This window comes from Cervus canadensis, chromosome 2, assembly GCF_019320065.1.
Source record: "Cervus canadensis isolate Bull #8, Minnesota chromosome 2, ASM1932006v1, whole genome shotgun sequence".
Lineage (NCBI taxonomy): Eukaryota > Metazoa > Chordata > Mammalia > Artiodactyla > Cervidae > Cervus > Cervus canadensis.
The window spans coordinates 107,686,173-107,704,901 of NC_057387.1; the positions used below are offsets into that span (position 1 = coordinate 107,686,173).

The following is an 18,729-nucleotide window of genomic DNA, read 5'->3' on the forward strand; positions in this document are numbered from 1 at the left end:
GGCCCTCTTCTCTCCACCCTTTGCAAAATTTTTTATATCTAAGTCCAAGATTTTAGCTGTAACTTGCCAGAGGAGAAGGGGGCGACAGAGGGTGAGATGGTTGGATGGTATCACTGACTCAATGGACATGAGTTGGAGCAAAAGTTGGAGCAAACTCCAGGAGATAGTGAAGGACCGGAAAGCCTGGCGTGCTGCAGTCCACGGGGTTGCAAAGAATTGGACACAACCTAGCGACTGAACTATAACAAGAAACCAGAGGGATAAGGAAAAGTAGGTCTAGCCGTCTTCCTGGAATCAGAGGTCTGCTGGTCACCGTGGTTGTTTTTGGATCTGTGAGGTCTGACGACCCAGCCTGCGTGTCCATCCCGGCGGCCGGCCTTGCGTGTCGTGGCCTTGGGCCTGTCCCAGGCTCAGGGCCGCATGTTGCTTACTGCTGAGGGTGTTTGCTTTGGCCTCAGTTGCAGCATGACAGAGCACGCAGGATCACAGTCTTTTTGTCATTTGAGGTCTCACTTATGGATGAGAGGCACATCCAGGTCTGCGGTTGCAAACTGCTGGACAGGTCTTTGCTGGTGAATCACGGGCCGCCCGTCATTGCCCCCAGGTCGCGTTTCTCCACCCTCTGCTTTGAACCCTTGGGAGACCTGGTGGGAGCGGGAGGGGCTGCGGCCAGGTGACTCAGGGAAACGTCCGCGTGATCCTTGGGCTGACCCTCCCGGCCGGCGTTCCTGCCAGAAAGGAAGCGCAGTGCGCCAGACACGGCCTGTTCCCAGTGAGCCGAGCAGAACTCGTGGCGACTGCCAGCTCCTTCCCCATATTCAGCTCCTCCGTTCCTGGCACCGCTCACGGGGCAGTCTTGCCTGGAATCCAAGTGTGGAGCCACTGACCGTTGGGGTTGGGAGCCGGCCTGAGCCAACCTGCCCATGGACCTGGGGTCTTGGCCCCCTGCTTCGTTACCTGTGGGACTTGGGGCCAGCCTCAGTTTCCCCTCCTGGTGCCTCCTGCAGCCTGTGGAGGGCAGGCTGGAGCAGGCAGACACCTGTCAACACCTGGCAGGCTTCTCAGCACCGCCTGGCCAGGGGAGTTGCCACTGACACCCTCTTGGTTACCTCCCTGTCCTGTCAGCTCCCGTGTGTGTAACTCAGGTGTCTACCTTCTCCACCGAGACCTCCTATCTGTCTCCTTTTTCTCCCATGATTTCTCAGTGGTCGGTCATGCCTGGGGTTTAGGAGTCCTCGGCTAATTCTCCCCAGGGCGTTGGAAGATATTTGCCTGGCTTGGGTGTCTTAGACTCATTTAGAGTATCTAGTATTTTCTCATGTTTCCGGGAAGATCGTTTGTCTGAAAGGATGGAAACAAAAATTAATAAGGGAAAAAACAAAAAGTAGGTTGTTTTTTTTTTTGGTCTACCGTATATTTTTGTGCTTGGTCGCTCAGTCGTGTCCGACTCTCTGCAGCCCCATGGATTGCAGCCCGCCAAGCTCCTCTGTCCTTGGGATTCTCCAGGCAAGAATACTGGCATAGGTTACCATTTCCTTTTCCAGGGGATCTTCCCAACCCAGGGATTGAACCCACATGTCTTACGTCTCCTTCATTGGCAGGCAGATTCTTTACCACTAGCACCACCTGGGAATCCTACCATATATTGTTAATTTAAATGTAAGGCTTTATTTTTAAAAAAATTATAATTAGTACATGCACATGGTTTAGAGATCAGAACAATGAAAAGTATAAAGTGAGTTTCTCAGCCCCTCAGAGGTCCCCTCGAGAGGTGACTAGGTTACTTTTTCCTCTACACCCATGTTATGCCTGCAGTTTGCTTTGATCACTTAACAGTGTATCTTAGAGGTTGTTCCCTGTAAGTACATGAAGAGTAAGTAGCTTCAGTCTGTTTGGGGTTGTGTGGTCTCCGATATATGAAGGTGCCAGCTTCCTACCAGTCATACCTTGATCAGTATTTGAGTTGTTCCTTTTGTCTTTACAGTGAACTTTCATGAATAACTTTGTATGTATTATGTGTCAGGCTCATGAAGATACCTCTGTAGGAGCACTTTTCTATGACAAAGATGTATATGCACTTCAAAGTTTGCTAGATTTCACCACATGCTCTCCATGTGTGTGCTAAGTCGTTTCAGTCAACATTTTGTGTGCTCAGTTGCTCAGTCATGTCTGAGTCTCTGTGACCCCACGGACTGTAGCCTGCCAGGCTCTGCTGTCCATGGGATTCTCCAGGCAAGAATACTGGAGTGGGTTGCCATGGCCTCCTCCAGGGGATCTTCCCAACCCAGGGATTGAACCCACGTCTCTTATGTCTCCTGCATTGGCAGAAGGGTTCTTTACCACTAGTGCCACCTGGGAAGCCCCCATAGAAGTTGTTATTTACACCTCAGTGAATGAGACATGCTATCAAACTTGTGATCTCTGTGAATCTTGTGGGTAAAAAGGTATCTTATAATTTTAATTTGCATTTATATTATGAGTAAGGCTGACCATTTTTCCCCATGTTTAAGATTCGTCCACTATTTTAATATAGTTCTGCCAGTGTCTCATATTTATTTGCACCTTCCATCTTCTGCCTCCCTCTTGTACATTTTTTTCTAAACACACTGTCCAGGGGTCTGGGTAGCCATGCCATTTTTCTTTTGATTCAGTTCTGCAGTTAACTTTATTCCAAGTTCTGTACTCTTTTTACCAAAGCAGAGCCTTCATATGGAAAAATGCACCGATTACAGCATACAGCTTTATCTTGTTTTTTTTCCTTTTGGCCACGCCTCGCAGCATGTGGGATCTTAGTTCCCCAGCCAGGGATCAGACTTGTGCCCCCTCCAGTGTAAGTGCGGAGCCCTAACCACTGGACCACTAGGGAGGTCCCACAGCGTAGAGCTTGGTGATGTTCCAGATCAAGGAACAGAACATCTACAGCCCCCAGGAGCTCTCTTTTGTTCCCTTCTCCCCAGGCAGCTAGTTTCTGACCCTACAGGTTAACCTTACTTAAAAAAAAAAAAAAAAAAAAGCTTTGGATGTGCATAAAGGAATTATATGAATGGTATATATGTTTGTGCATGTGGCTTCTCTCAGCCTTGTAAAGCTGTTACTTTGTGTGGCTACAGGTGGACCGTTCTCCTTGCTTAGTATTCCATTGTACTAATAGACTGCGGTTTGTTTATCCACTTTACCCAGGCAGGGAGGGCACTTGGGTTGTGTCCAGGGCAGGCCTGTTATGAGTACAGTGGTGGAGTGTTTACGTGTGAGGCTCCTGCCCCACACCCCGCAGCAGTGCTAGGACATGATGGCTCCTTTAATGGCCTCTGTGTTCAGATGAGCACGTGGAGACCCAGAGAGGGGTGGCAGTCGCCCTAAGTCACACAGCTCACACAGACCAGGGCACCTCCTCCACACCGTGGAGCACGTGTGGCCCCGTTGGCTTTCCTGGTAGCTCAGCTGGTGAAGAATCTGCCTGCAATGCAGGAGACCCTGGTTCGATTCCTGGGTCTGGAAGATCCCCTGGAGTAGGGATAGGCTACCCACTCCAGTATTCTTGCCTGGAGAATCCCCATAGACAGAGGAGCCTGGTAGGCAAGCTACAGTCCACGGGGTCACAGAGAGTTGGACACGACTGAGCGACTAAGCACAGTCCCTTGACAGCCATGGCAGGTGGCTGCTGGCATCCCCCCTTTTCCAGAAGAGAAACATTTCCCAAATAGCCAGTGGCCAGGTGGGGTTCTGTCTGAGGCATCTTCAAACATACACAGGAGTTTAAAGAAAAAAAAAGCAGGTTGAGAAGCAGGTGCTTGGACATCGATCTGTTGGTCAAGCCCTAAAATAGAATGGGCATAAAAAAACTCATGTTCTCTTCTGAAAGTATCATAGTAACTTCTAATATAACCCCTGAGTTATACAAAATAAAGGTATTGTCTTTTTGTAACTGTACTTATTATTCTGCTCATAAAAAGTTCAAGTATGAAAGCTCACGCTGGAGTGAATAATAAGTGTTTGCTGAGGTTTCATAGGCAGATGCTCACTGGTGGAAATTCCTTATGCAGTGACCCCACGCCATCAGCGGTCAGCCGGCTGCCATGACCTTCCCGGACACCCCGTCCAGAACACCCACCAGCCCCCTTACACCTGATCCACTTCCTCTTTCATGGCTCTCTCAGTGTCTGACATTGTCTTCTGGTTTGTCTGTCTCTCCCCCAGGGCAGGTTCGGGCTCAGTAGGCACCTTGCCTGTCCTGGCCTTGGGAGCGCCCCCATCTAGAGCAGAGACTGGGCTGGTGTCTGCTGGGAGGGAGTACAGGCTGGCCACTGAGCCTCCAGGAAAGAGAAAGGCTCCCACCGCCCCAGCCCAGGAGAGCCTGCTGCTCTGGGCCTCAGTGTCTGTCCTTCCATCTCCCCTGCCCTCTCTTGGGCTGACTTCTTACACCCGCCTGGTCCCTACGAGGCGTTGTCATGGTTACCCTGGCCATGAAAGAATGAACAGCACCGTGCATTTGTGACCCACTTCTAATTACGCCCTGCTGTGATTAAGCTGTGTAGGTAGTTTATGGAAATCACTGAAGAGATAATCTATAAAATACTGTTTCTAAATGTTCTGAGCCAGAAACACGATCATCTAATAACTTAAGGTGGGTGTTCCTAAATTGGATCTTTCTAATATAAATTAAAGCTCTAACATGGGCAGACATCCAGAAGTTAAATAACAGATTTTATTGGTGAATCCACGAGGAAGCAGCCATTTTCCCAGCCCTGCTGGTGGGAAGGCAAAATGGTACAACCCTCATGGAGGGAAATTTGGCAACAGCAGCAAAATTACACATGCATTTATTCTTTGTCAGGGTGGTTATACTTCTTGGAATTTGTTCCAAGAATACCCCAGCAAAAATATGAGAAGATCCACGTAAAGGCTGTTGGTTGTGGTGCCGATTGAAATAGCAGAGAGTTTTCGGCATCAGAGAGTTGCCGTGAGTGGGGCTGGCTGAGCAGACGCGGGTGTTTGAGCGCGGTGGAGTGCCTGCTCGGCAGCTGCGGAGACATCGAGGCCGGGGCTGGCGCTGAGGGGTGCTGGCCCGGGCGCCCCCAGCTGACCTTCGGCGACAGTGCAGAGGTCAGGGGCACGGGCCCTCTGAGCAGCTGGAAGTCCACGTGTCACTTACAGTCGACCCTCCTTGACGCCAGGCTCCTCTGTCCATGGGATTTTCCAGGCAAGAGTACTGGAGTGGGGTGCCATTGCCTTCTCCGAAGCAGGATGGGGGACACACAAAATCTGTGCCTTATTTTGTCAACTCGACTTTGGGACCATGTAGATATTTTATAGCAATATAAAAAAGTTAGGTGAAAGGTTTTGATTTTTCAAATTTTGATAGACATTGTCAACATTTTCTCTAAAAGGTGTGTACTCTGTTTGCACTCTTTTTCTTTCACACCTTTTCCAACAACTGAATTAGCATCTTTAACAACTGTGCCAATCTGTTAGAAATAGTGTGCTCTTTTCATTTGTGTTCCCCAGTGAGGAGTGATTAAGCATCTTTTCATTCCTTTATTAGCCATTTTGTATCTCTTCAGCAAAATGCAAGTTCATAGCTTTTTTTCTCTTTGTTTATAAAGTCTCTATATGTTATAGATTTACTTTTCTTTTGTTGATAGCTATTAGGTTCATGACCTCATTTCCTGTTAAAATTTCCTGGTGGTGGTTCTGTTGTCACATGTTAGAGGGTTTTTTACAGTAACTTTATTTTTGGCTGTTCTGGGTCTTTGTGGCTACACAGGCTTTGCTCTGGTTGTGGCGAGTGGGGGCTCCTCTCTAGTTACTGCGTGCAGGGTGCTCTTTTCGGTGGCTTTTCTTGTTGTAGAGCGTGGGCTGGAGGGTGCGTGGGCTTCAGGAGCTGTGGCACATGGCTTAACTGGTCTGCGGCAGCTGGGGTCTTCCCAGATCAAGGATCGAACCTGAGTCTCCTGCATTGACAGGTGGATTCTTTACCATTGGGAAGCCCCAACAGGTTTTTTCAAAAGGACATTTATGTTTGATGTGTTTGAAATGCACAGGAGATTCCTACAGTAACTGAGGGTCAGACTTCCCTAAACTGTTCAGGTGCGGGGGGGTGCTCAGCTCCTGAGATCCTTAGAGCAGTGGAAACGTGGTTATCTAAGTAGTAAATTGCTGGTAAATGTTCACTTCTGTTGATCTTTGGTGAATATGTATCTAAATTTGATTGCCTTTCTGATTTGAGATTGTTATTGACTTTTAATGACCAAGGATAATCTTTTTATGTTCTGGTCCATTGACTACCTGAATGAAGCAGTACTTTCTCATGAAAAAAAAAAAAGAAAGGGCACAGTGAAAGTTTTGAAACTTTTCAGAACGTCTTGGAACGTTTCCGTCACTGCTAGCACCTGTCGTCTGCTCATGGACACATTGCATGTTCCCTGTCTCTTTCTCCAGGTCATCACTCCATGTAGGAAGCTCATCCTGTGTGCCGACAACAGGAAGGAGATGGAAGACTGGATTGCGGCCCTGAAGACGGTGCAGAGCAGGGAGCACTTTGAGGTGAGAGGAGCCCCCCCCCGCCCCCCCCCGAGGTCACAGTCCCAGCCTCCCCCACGCGGGGCTGCCAGTCTGCGGCTCCCTCTCTCAGATGCTCCTTGGAGGTTAAGGCGCATGGCTCTACCTGTGGGCCATCAGGTGGTGACCCCGTCTGATCTCTTGTTGAACCTCGTCCAAGTTACACGTTCAGGAAGGCCAGAGGGGCGCCTCGCATTCGCCTTCTTTGTCCCGCGTCCCTGCAGCCCACCCAGTACAGCATGGACCACTTCTCGGGGACGCACAACTGGTACGCCTGCTCGCACGCGAGGCCCACCTACTGCAACGTGTGCCGCGAGGCCCTGTCCGGGGTCACGTCCCACGGGCTGTCCTGCGAAGGTACGGGAGGGGCACCCGGGGTCTGCCGGGAGACGCCCTCGGGGTCCAGACGTAGTCACTTGCGGGCGGGTGGGCGGGCGGGCGTCCAGGGACCTGCGTGATGCCACCCTTGTTTACTGTGCCCATGCAGGAGTCTGGGATAAGTGATTCTTTGCAGTGATGGAACAAGGTGAAAAGAAGGGAATTGGTAGCATCGAGACACACAGAGGAAGCGTGGAGGATGTAGAGGGAAAAGAGATCCAACCGTCTCGCTGCCGCAGTGTAGCTGCGGCCCAGAGGGCAGGGGCGCAGGGCTCGGGTGGGACAGGGAGAGGAGAGCCGTGGCCCAGGCCCGTGCCCACCTGCGGCCTGATCGCAGATGGCTGGTGACCTTAAGGAGGGTTTTCACAACTTTCAAAGGTGGAGAAGGACCGAAAGAAGGCAACCGTTGTGTGACACAGAAAAGTCATGTGACACTTAGTGTCAGTGTCTGTGCTTGACGTGTGGCCATGTGGGCCCTCGCACTGTGGGGCCACGCAGCCCGAGCTGCTCACTCTCTGGCCCTGCCCAGAGAGCCTGCTGACCCTGGGCAGGCTGGCCACCTGGTCTCCCTGGGAGCGCTGCACGCAGGCTGGTGGCTGCGCTCAGAAGGGAACTGAGCGTACACGCTGCGCCCGCCTTGGCCAGGAGAGCAGGGCCGCTCACCTCGGACCACGGCCATGGGCCCCAGGCTGACGCGGTCGTTCTCTCCCAGTGTGTAAGTTCAAGGCCCACAAACGCTGTGCTGTGCGTGCGACCAGTAACTGCAAGTGGACCACGCTGGCCTCCATCGGGAAGGACATCATCGAGGACGAGGACGGGGTATGCCCAGGGGACCCTGTGTGGCCCCCCTAGTCCTGGGCCGTGACGCCCCTGGCGCTCAGTTCTCTTCCTCCAGGGGAAGGGGGCAGGGATCCCTCTGAGGTGGTCCCCCTGGCATCCGGGCACCCCAAGCTCTGTCCTGTCCCTGGGAGTTGTGGGTGCCCGGCAAGGGGAGCAGAGGTGTGGGCAGCCTCGGCAGACCGCACCCCACCTCCACGTGGGGAAGAATGACTCGGCCGAGTCCATTTTGGAGCACTGTTGCCCGAGGAGGAACCTTGGCCCGCATGGAGGGTGCGGGGACGCCCTGGGCCCCCGCCATCCCCCAGCGCGTGTCTCTGTGTGGTTTGCAGATCGCCATGCCTCACCAGTGGCTGGAGGGCAACCTGCCCGTGAGCGCCAAGTGCACGGTGTGTGACAAGACGTGCGGCAGCGTGCTGCGTCTGCAGGACTGGCGCTGCCTCTGGTGCAAGGCCATGGTGAGCGCGCCCGCCGGCGGGGACGCTGGCCGCTGCAGGCTGGGCAGGGTCCTGAGGGGCAGGAGGGGGCCGGCGCCCCCCTGTGACACAGAGGCCCGCATTGCAGGTGCACACGGCGTGTAGAGACTCCCTGGTGACCAAGTGCCCGCTGGGCCTGTGCAAAGTGTCAGTCATCCCGCCCACCGCGCTCAACAGCATCGATTCCGATGGTGGGTACCGTGCTCTCTTGTCTCAGCCATTTCCTCGGATTGCCTTCTCCAGGCCCTCTCCTCCCCGGCTCTGGAATTGGTCATGTTGGTGATGTTGAGATGTGGTCGGACAGAGGTGGTGGTGAACAGGGTCCTGATGGCAAGCTGCTGGGTACCTTGGACTCGCGGCCCAGATTCCTTACCCAGACGTGGTGGGTCCGGTCCGTTGGCTACTGAGTAGGCACTGAGTCTGAGGCCCTTCTGCATCTTGACGTGACCCGCCCGTCAGCTGGTCTCTGTCTAGTAGCTGACACCAGTCCCATGCTCTCCTACCCCCGCACCGCCTGTCCAGGTGGTCCGTGATGGTCCGAGTAGCACGTGCTGGGGGGGCGGGGTGCGTGTCCCAGGACGTCAGCCTGCCAGGCTGAAAGCTGCATCTGGCATTGCGAGCCCTGTAGAGGCGAGGCTGGCGAGCCCTGTAGAGGCGAGGCTGGCGAGTCCTGTAGAGGCGAGGCTGGCGAGTCCTGTAGAGGCGAGGCTGGCCGCGTGGAGGCCGGCTCACCTGTGCGCAGGGGGGCGGTGTGGGAACCTGTGGATCACTCTCTTGCTGGTTTCCCGGGTGTGTACGTGCAAGTTCTACGTCCTACGGGGGTGTCTGCTTGGCACGTGATTGAGAGCGCCCTGGTGTCTTCCGTGGCTCTCAGATCTGCTTCTGTCCTTTTCCCTCCTCACACCCAGGCTTCTGGAAGGCCACGTGTCCTCCGTCCTGCACGAGTCCGTTGTTGGTCTTCGTCAATTCAAAGAGTGGGGACAACCAGGGGGTGAAGTTCCTGCGAAGATTCAAGCAGCTGCTGAACCCTGCCCAGGTCTTTGACCTCATGAATGGAGGACCACACCTTGGGTAGGAAGCCTATAAAATATATATATATTGGAGTTTAAAAACTGTGTGAAAATAATGTATGCTTATTTAAAGATTCAAAGATACGGGAAATTTTAAATGGGAGCTAAAACTTATCCTTCCCAAATCCCACCAGCAGAGGTGCCCGCTCTGAATGGTTCAGAGTTACATGTCCTTCCAGCTTTCCAGGGCATGTGTGCGCCCCAGGCGGACGGGGCCTCTGTCCCCTGCCTCTGTGCAGGGCTTTGTGTGGTGTCAGCCCGCAGCAGTGTGTACGTGTTCTGACATCAGGAGTTACAGGTCGGCCTCGTTCTTTTGAATGACTGCTTAGTATCAAGGGCTTCCCTGCTGGCTCAGATGGTAAAGAATCCATCTGCAGTGTAGGAGACCTGGGTTCGATCCTTGGGTCGGGAAGGTCCCCTGGAGGAGGGCATGGCTACCTGCTCCATTGTTCTCGCCTGGGAATCCCATGGACAGAGGAGCCTGGCAGGCTGTAGTCCAGGGAGTCTTGTTCTGGGACGATGGCGCCGGCAGCAGGAGCAGAGGCTCTTGAAGGATCTCTGAGTCCCTAGGGGCATTCCAGGAGAAGCGCGATGGCCTGCGGAGGGCGGTGCCTGGCCTGGCTTCGGGCGGTGGTGGTCCCTCCTTTCTCTGAGGAAGGAGGCGCCCATGTGATGCTCAAGTGGTAGTTCTAGTGGACAAGTGTGGTCTTTCAGGAGAGCTGAGGGGTCAGCATTAGGGCCATTCGGGGCCATCAGCCTCTCTGTGGTCCCTGAAGCCAGAATGTGGATAAGGCCACCCAGCAAAAGGTTGGGGAGTGAGCAGAAGGGCGCTGCCAATGAGGGGCAGGGGGACCTGGAGGGGCACCAGGAGGGGACGGAGCTGGAGTTAGAGGGGCGCAGGGTGGGCCAGAGGACAGGTCACGTGTGGGCCGCTTGCTGCAGCCGAGGGCTTCTGAGTGATGGGGGCGCCGGCGGAGAGGGGTGGGGGCGAGGCTGGGAGGCCTTAGCTCTCGGTGCCCGTGGCCCCCAGTGGGTGCAGCCGGGGCGCAGCGGGTCTCTGATTCCCCTCGGGCTGTTTGAGGGTCAGCTGTGAGGAGCGCAGCAGGGCACCCGGCCCAGGACTGACTGGCTGTTGTCTGTCCCTTAAAACAGACCTCACGCCCTTGATGTTCTGTTTCTTCGGCAGCTTGCGTTTGTTCCAGAAGTTTGACACATTCCGGATTCTGGTCTGTGGTGGAGATGGCAGCGTTGGTTGGGTCCTCTCTGAAATCGACAGCCTCAATCTTCACAAGCAGGTACTTCGTGTGGAGGGCCCGGCCCCAGGGGCGAGCGAAGCCGCGGGACAAAGGCTGGGTCACCTCGGGTGATGCTGCCCGCCCCCTGGGGTGGTCTCCGGAGGGGAGGGCAGGGAGCCTGACGGCATCGTGGAGCCCCGGGGCCAGACAAAAAAACAGTCCGGTCCAGGAAGGCCGATCTAGGTGCGGCTCCTTACTGGGTAATGATGGCATCTGCTCCATGCCTCTTGCTGGTGAGCTGGCCAGGCTCAGGAGAATCCTTGGACTTCAGGTCAGAGTTAGGGCTGTGTTTTAAGTGTTGATTGATTTTCTACGCCGGCTTCCTCACCCCCTCCCCCTCCCAACAATTAACCAGTGCTAGCATTTCTGGTGGGCTGCAGTCTATGGGGTCGCGAAGAGTTGGACACGACTGAGCGACTTCACTTTCACTTTTCACTTTCATGCATTTGAGAAGGAAATGGCAACTTGCCTGGAGAATCCCAGGGACAGGGGAGCCTGGTGGGCTGCCGTCCATGGGGTTGCACAGAGTTGGACACGACTGACGCGACTTAGCAGCAGCAGCAGCATTTCAGTAGAGCTGCTCAGGTGCCTCACGTGGTAGAGAACTTGCCTGCCAATGCAGGAGATGCAGGTTTGATCCCTGGGTCAGGAAGATCCCCTAGTGGAAGAAATGGCAACCCTCTCCAGTATTCTTGCCTGGCGAACCCCATGGATAGAGGAGCCTGGTGGGCTGCAGTCCATGGGGTCGCAGTCGGACAAGACTGAGCACGTACACACACGCACACAGCCTCTCAGCAACTGTCCTTCAGACCTGTTAGAATGTGCGTGGCACAGTGTGTGATGGAGTTTAAGTGGACTCAGTCAGCATCGTGCAGTGTGCCGTGTAGTAACGTGGTGTATTTTAAATCAGCTCACTGAGCATCTCTCCGTCCACCAGTAAATGGAGGTCTGTGTGATGGTTTTCCTCGGCGGACGGAGGCCGGCGGCTGCACCAGGCCGGGGCTAGTTCATCTCCCCGCCCTTATGGACACTTAGGTTGCTTCCTAAAGACCATGCTGGTAAAAACCATGTGTGCACTTTCCCAATTGTGTTCTCTTTTGAAGAGCACCCAAATTGAAATTTCGCTGCTACTGCCAGACTGCCCTGCATCAGGGCTGTCCCGTTGTAGGTACATGTCGCTCACAAAACTTGCCACATGCTGGCATTGTGCGTCTTACAGCTCTTGCCCCAGCTTAGTAGACTAAAAAATGGTATGTTTCATTTTTATTTCTTCATACTAGTGAAGTCAATCATATCCTCAGTTATGAATTTTAAAATGAATCACCAGCTCATATGTTTTTAACCTTCCCTAGTTTTCTATTGGGGTATTTGTTTGCCTTTTAAAAATTGGATTTCTGAGGATTATTGTATTGGGGACATGAATTCCTGGTTGGCCGTGTATCCCTCGTTTGCCACTTATCCTTCACCGTGTTGGTGGTCTTCGTGAGTGGGATGGAGCTTTGCTGCCCGCGTTTAGCTCCCAGAAAGATGTTCAACAGGGGGACCACTGGTGTCCTCCCCGCTTGGCTCCAGGGAGGCCCGCTGCTTAGGAGAGCGAGTACTGCCCCCTGGTGGTGACATTCGAGCAGTACGCTTAGATCCAATTTTAAGATTCCTTCCCTTTCAGGATTGTAACTGAGCTTTACTATCACAAGTCAGGAAGGTAGGTTCTCAGGCCTTCGGCTGAGTTCAGAGAGCATTCGTCTCCTTTGGCTTCTCTGTTGCCCTTGATCGTCCGTTCCCCCCCGGCCCTCTCGGTGCTTCTTGCCTTCTGGCCGCCCCTCCCGTCCCCCCTCTGGATCCTGGATCCTGCCTCATTCTCCACATGCTCAGCACCCGCAGGAGCCAGTGACTCTTAGCTGAGTCCCTAGCTGCTCCGGCCCTCCCCAGGTGCCTCTGGAGCCTCAGAGCTGACGTTCCCAGCCCTGCCCGCCCCCTTCCAGCCCTTTCCTCGGAGTCTGGACACTCACCGCCTGCCGTCCGAGCCAGAGGTCCAGCGGGTTCTCGCGCCCTCCCTCGTAGCCTCTGGTTCTCCTGCTGCCCCGCCGCGTCCAGCGCAGCCGTGTGTGCTGCTGCGGTGTCGTCCTGGCCCCCGGCACCATCTGCCCACTGCTCTTGGGGGCCTTCCCTCAGGCTGCTCCGCTCAGGCCCTCGCTGAGCCTCTCAGGGCCCCCCGCTGCCCCCCACAGCCCTGAGACCCTCGCTCGGGCCGCTCTGCTCCTGGCTTCCGTCAAGGCCCAGACTCGTCCTGTGGTTCAGCAGCCCCAGCTGGGCGCCTTCTTCCTCCTCTGCTTCTCTGACTTCCTCTCTCCTTGCTGCCCCCTCATCGGAGCTCTGGCTTGGCGGGGAGGGGGTGGTCTCCGCTCCTGGACCCCAGGACCTGGACTCTGCTGGGCTGTCACTGTGCTGCCTGCCCTTTCCTTTAAGGCCTGCAAAGCTGGCTCTGGGCCCTGTGTGCCCAGGGCTGGGCATCCTTGGCCTCACCTGCCGTCACCAGCGTGCTATCCCTGGCAGGGTGCAGGGCCTCCCGCGTGGCCAGGGCAGGTGACCGCGGGCTGCGTTGTGCGTAGGGAGGACCGGCAACCCTCCCCACACGCATGTCGTGCTCAGCGGTCGAAGGCTGTTGGGCAGTCTGTGTCTCAGGAGCCTCCTGAGCCCTGAGCTGGTGAGGGGGCCTTGTGCAGGAGGCTCTGGGTGGGAATTCCAGGTGGACGGCAGGGCCTGAGCGGGGTGTGGGGGATGTAGGCTGAGTGGCCGTGGTGCTGGTTTGAGGGCCACAGTGGACGTCCTGGCGCCTGTCTGGACGGGACTTACAGCTGTGGCAGGTGCTGTCAGGGGCAAGGAGGCGAGCTTGGCATTGGGGACGTGCTGTCGTGGGTGAGGGAGCAGGCGAGGGCGTCACAGTCCGATTCTTGGGGGCTCAGGTATCCCCACTTGGGGCAGGACCGTGGTCATCGCTGTGAAGGTGGGAGGTGACAGAGGGCTGACGGTCAGGTGTGTCGGCAGGTGGGGGGAGGAGCTTCCTGTCAGGCTGGGGAGACCCCTGTCTGCCCCTGGCTCTCCTGGAACGTGCGAGCACTGCCCCGTCTGAGCTCAGCCGTCACACGCTCGCTGGACAGGGGGCTGCTGACGCCACGTCTCCCGCCCTGCCTCAGTGCCAGCTCGGGGTGCTGCCGCTCGGCACGGGGAACGACCTGGCTCGCGTGCTAGGCTGGGGCTCGGCCTGCGACGACGATACCCAGCTCCCGCAGATCCTGGAGAAGCTGGAGAGAGCCAGCACCAAGATGCTGGACAGGTGAGTAGGCTGCGCAGCCCCTCGGCCTGGGGTTCTCAGCCGGGGCCTGGGGACTGCAGGCCTTCTGCAGTTACGTGCTAAAAAAAATTCCACCTGCTTGAGCACGATTGCTTGCTTCTGATGGGCTTTATCCAGTGATCAGACTAGGGAAGCGCTGACGAGCAGAAGGGGTTGGGACTGTGCCCTCAGGTGGCCAGGTCTTACCAGCCAGGCCTGGTCCTCTGCCCCTCAGAGCGGGAGGCGGCACCGTCCCCTGTGGCCACCGCAGCCTTGTCTGCTACCCGTCCTCTTCATCGCAGAGTTGAGCAGTCCCGTGTTCCCAGAAGCATCGGAGTTTGGGGTTACTGTCCTTCATGTGTTTAGAAATAGATGGGCTTCCTTTCCAAGCAAGCTGCTCTGAGCTTCGAGCTCCTGTGTGCACCCCCGGACCACAGCCCGTGGGACGTGCGGAGACACCCCGTTCTCTCAGAGGGTCGCACCCTGCCATGAGCAGGCGTGGTCTTGAGTGCGCTTGGCCGCCTCTGCTGTCCCCGGCCCCCGCCTCTGGAGGCTGTGAAATGCCCAGAGTGCACAGAGCCGGCCGAGCGGCTCAGCCGTGCAGGGGAATGCCTGTCCAGCGGGTTGTGACGTTTGTTCTCAGTTAAGCGAGGAGCTGGTTCGGGGCCCCGGGGGCGCTCGAAGCAGGCTGACAGACACAGAGTTGTCAGAGGATCTCATCCCCCTCCTCGGCCATGGGACGGGGAGGTGGGGTGGGCTGGGGCCGGAGCCAACCTGCTGAGCCCCTGTGTGTGCAGGTGGAGCGTCATGGCCTATGAGACCAAACTGCCCCGGCCTGTTTCCGCCTCCACCGTCACCGAAGACCTGAGCGAGGGCTCCGAGGTATCGCCACGCGCTTGCCCTGGCCCTCCCTGCTTTGCCTCTCCCGCCCCCCGGCCCCACCACAAATGCCCTGCCCCCTGAGGTGGGGCTGGAGCCCATGGACGCTGCCCTGTAGGACTCGGGGTCGTCTGGGGGCTTCCGGGGCCTTCCCCAGGCTTTGGGGTCCTTGGTGACGATGATGGTCTCCTAGGCCTTCCTGCCCTCCCAGTTCAAGGCTGCGCCTGCTGCCCACACTCCGCCCACCCAGGCTCCCGCTCGGGCCCCTCCTCCGCCTCCCACCCTTGCAGTCAGCCCGTGCTAGCTCCGTGCTGAGCTCGCTTTTCACTTTGTGGTGGGTTTTGGGAGTTTGAGGTTCCCTCAGGGCCCAGACTCTGCCGAGACCGGGCAGCTCAGGTGCACCGCTGTGCCTAGGCCTCGGGGCGAGCCTCTGGGCGAGTTGGCAGGGGGGCTGTGCCAGGGGCCGTCTGCCCACCCCGAGGGTCAGGGGCAGCAGGCCAGCTCTGGTCTCCCAGCCACACCTGCCTGGGCTGCTGGGACCTGTCCCACAAGCAGAGAACATTCAGTTAAGAGCAGGCGTGTATGTGGGCAAAGCCTGAAGAGTGATAGTAAAGAGCTTGACACGCAGGGGGAGAGCGCCTGCTTCTGCAGACAGGGGTGGGCGATGAAGAGGATGATCGACATCGAGAGATGACAGCGGCCTGGGCCAGGTTCCCACCTGGCTGAAACGTGGGGGGCCTCGGCCACAGGCCCGCGCCACTCGGGAGGAGCTGGGGTGCAGGAGCGCAGCCAGGAGCAGTCTGTTAGGATCCTTGGTCCACAGCTGGACGCAGCTGTGAGATCTGTCAGCTGTGTGTGAAGGGAGGTGGGCCGCAGGCAGGGATGGCGCTCACGGCCCGACACTGAGGGCCGCCTGTCTGCCCCCTGGGCTGACTGCAGGTGCAGCAGATCCTCTTCTATGAAGACTCGGTCGCGGCCCACCTCTCCAAGATCCTGACCTCTGACCAGCACTCCGTGGTGATCTCGTCGGCCAAGTGAGTGCCTGTGGCCTGGGGCACCAGGGGTCCCAGAGGGACGGCCCCTCTGAAGCCTCATCTCCTCCCACAGAGTGCTTTGCGAGACCGTGAAGGACTTCGTGGCGCGGGTGGGGAAGGCCTACGAGAAGACCACTGAGAGCTCGGAGGAGTCGGAGGTCATGGCCAAGAAGGTGGTCCTAGCCCCGGGGGCGGGGGTGTCGGGGCGGGGAGGCACGCCTCCACTCCTGCCTCCTTTCCCGCCCAGTGCTCCGTCCTCAAGGAGAAGCTGGACTCCCTGCTGAAGACCCTGGACGACGAGTCACAGGCCTCATCCTCCCTGCCCACGCCGCCCCCCACCATCGCTGAGGAGGCGGAGGACGGGGATGGGGCGGGCGGTGGCTGTGGCTCCGGTTCCACAGGGGCCCGCGCCGTGGGCTCGGCCTGCCCCGCCCGGCCCCAGATATTCCGGCCTCGCGAGCAGCTTATGCTGAGGGCCAACAGCCTGAAGAAGGCCATCCGCCAGATCATAGAGCACACAGAGAAAGGTAGCCGGGCGCGGGGGCGGGGCGGGGCGGGCACTCCTGGTGAGAGGCGGGGACCCGCCGTGCAGGCCAGAGCCACTCTGGGCCGCCTGACGCGGGCCAGCAACCCCCTTCTCTGGGCCTGTGCCTGAAGGGGAGATCCTGAGGGGACGCCGGCGCCTCGGGGGCACCCCCGGCTGCTGGAAGCCACTCTGTACTCCCTGGTGTCAGGGACTCCGCTCCCTGGGAGGGCCTAACCTGTGGTCGCTCTCCAGACCACGGTCTTATCCAGTGAGAGGGGCCTGCCCCCGGGACTGGGAGTCTGTGTTCAGGAGGCAGGGGGGCCCAGACCAGAGGTGGTGGATGAGGCCATAGGATGGAAGGAGAAGCTGGGATGGGCTCAGAGGCTGGGTGAACCGGAGCGGTGGTCAGAAAGGCAGGGATGCGTGTGTGTTGTGGTATCTGAGGCAGGCGTGGGCCTCAGGGGTGAGGGCCAGGGGCTTGGACAGGCGGTTGGCCCTGGTGTCCAGGCCGCGCTGATGACTGCCCACGACCGGCTGGTGCTGGGAGAGACACACCTCCCCAGGATTAGAGGCTCACACGGTGCCTTGCTCCTTTTCTCTGACTGCCTTTGTTAAGCTTCAAAGCGAAGGCTGTAAAACCATCTTGACCTGTAAACCTCACCCCGACCCTGAGGCCCCTCCCAGCAAGTTTTCCCCTGTCCTCTGTCTGTCTCTCCTCTCATCACCGTCGGAAGCCATCTCGCACCTTTTCCGCTCTCACCAGACCCATTTCACTGAGCAGATCAACCTGCTCCCTGTGGTGAGACTAGTGAGGTCGTGACCTGGCTCCCTCCTCCAGCATGGGCCCGGCTCCCACCTTGCGACCCCTCCAGGCTGCGCGTACCCTCGCTTGTCCCTCTCTCCCCCGCCTCCGTCTCTTCCAGCCTTGGCCCGCCTCCCCAGCCTGTTGGCACGAGTGCCCGGGTGCCCCCAGGTGCCAGGGCCGGGAAGACAGAGGGTCGGGTCGGAGCTTCGGATCTGAGCCTTCGGCTGAGACGAGGGTGAGGGTGGCGAGGTTGGCCGTGTGCTGCCTGGCGGCAGCTGCGGGTCAATCTCCATGCGCTCAGCCGCCACCACCTTGCCTTGTGCAGCTGTGGATGAGCAGAACGCCCAAACCCAGGAGCAGGAGGGCTTCATCCTTGGCCTCTCCGAGTCGGAGAAGAAGGACCTGAAGTCGGACGACAGAGCAGGCCACGGTGAGGGCCACAGCGCCTCCAAGGGCCGGAGTCTCCGCAGAGGTACAGGGCCCTCTCGTTTCAGGGTGCTCGGAAGTGTGAGGGGTTTTCTCGTGGTTGCTGTGGCCACATGGAAGTGTAAAGAGTCTTGAACTTGCCACCTGTTTGGCGAACCACCTGATGTGTGCGGTTTACCTGCTGTAGGCCCGGCAGGACCCTGGGCTGGGAGGGGCCTTCCCTCCGAACCTCCCTGCACGCCTGGCCCATCGGGTCCTAACCCAGGGCTCGAGGCCTCCAGGTGGCAGCCGGCCACCCAGCCACGCAGGCTGCCTCCTGGGGACCCTTAGCCGCCGTGGAACAGCCCCACCTCTGCAGCCCCCAGCACACAGCCTTATGAGCCGCGGGGAGAGCCTGCCCCGGCATTCCCCGACCACCATTCCCGTGTGGAAGTGCCCTCTGCCCAGGCACGGACACTGCCTTGGGCCTCGACAGCACTGCCCCAGCCCCACTGGGGTCCCGTGACTGGGGGGCGTCTGAGCCCAGCGCCTCTCTCCTCGGCTGACCACTGCGTGTGGCCACCGCTCGCCTGCCTCGGCCCGCCTGCGGGCCCCCTCCCTGATGAAGCCTGCTGGTAGCTCAGCGGCCTGTCTTCTGTCCTGACAGTGTCCAAGTCCCCCTGCGAGAAGCTGATAAGCAAAGGGAGCTTGTTGCCGGGCGGTTCTGCATCTCTTCCTCCGCAGTCGGGAAGCCGGGATGGCCTACCAGCGCTGAACACGAAGATCTTATTCCCGAGTGAGTGTCCCCCCGGGCGGGCCAGGCTCCCTGGCCCCTCACAGCAGCCCGCGTGTCTTGGTGGAGGGGGCCCACGCAGCGTACTAACCTGCCACCGGCTGTCGCTCTGCCTGTCGTGGGTCTGAGGGCTCAGTGAGACCAGGTCCCTGCACTGTAGGAGTTCACAGGTCCATGGGAAGGACGGGCAGAGTTCAGGGTTCTGTCGCGGCTCTGCGAAAAGCGCCCTGGTGGTATTACACAGGGCAGACGCTCCCAGGGTGCCAGCTGGGGTCCCAGGCAGGTGTCACTGAGGAGGTGATGCTTGAGCTGGGTGCTGAGGGATAAATAGGAGCTGGACTG

At 57.8% G+C, this 18,729-nt stretch overlaps 1 protein-coding gene across 5 annotated transcripts in view; it reads left to right on the forward strand.

The window, feature by feature from the left end:
- DGKD (diacylglycerol kinase delta) overlaps nt 1–18,729 on the forward strand; it is a 104,777-nt gene that overhangs the window by 68,482 nt on the left and 17,566 nt on the right. For all 5 annotated transcript variants that reach the window (XR_006268207.1, XM_043462031.1, XM_043462029.1 and 2 more), the window contains 14 exons: nt 6,439–6,543; nt 6,783–6,915; nt 7,649–7,755; nt 8,106–8,231; nt 8,338–8,440; nt 9,158–9,320; nt 10,506–10,614; nt 13,809–13,948; nt 14,743–14,827; nt 15,764–15,858; nt 15,932–16,031; nt 16,106–16,385; nt 17,515–17,661; nt 18,262–18,390. Coding sequence is in view for 4 of the 5 variants with exons in the window: in XM_043462031.1 (XP_043317966.1) it covers nt 6,439–6,543; nt 6,783–6,915; nt 7,649–7,755; nt 8,106–8,231; nt 8,338–8,440; nt 9,158–9,320; nt 10,506–10,614; nt 13,809–13,948; nt 14,743–14,827; nt 15,764–15,858; nt 15,932–16,031; nt 16,106–16,385; nt 17,515–17,661; nt 18,262–18,390 (1,822 nt within the window). In the remaining variant the exon portion in view is untranslated. The remainder of the gene's footprint in view (nt 1–6,438; nt 6,544–6,782; nt 6,916–7,648; nt 7,756–8,105; nt 8,232–8,337; nt 8,441–9,157; nt 9,321–10,505; nt 10,615–13,808; nt 13,949–14,742; nt 14,828–15,763; nt 15,859–15,931; nt 16,032–16,105; nt 16,386–17,514; nt 17,662–18,261; nt 18,391–18,729) is intronic.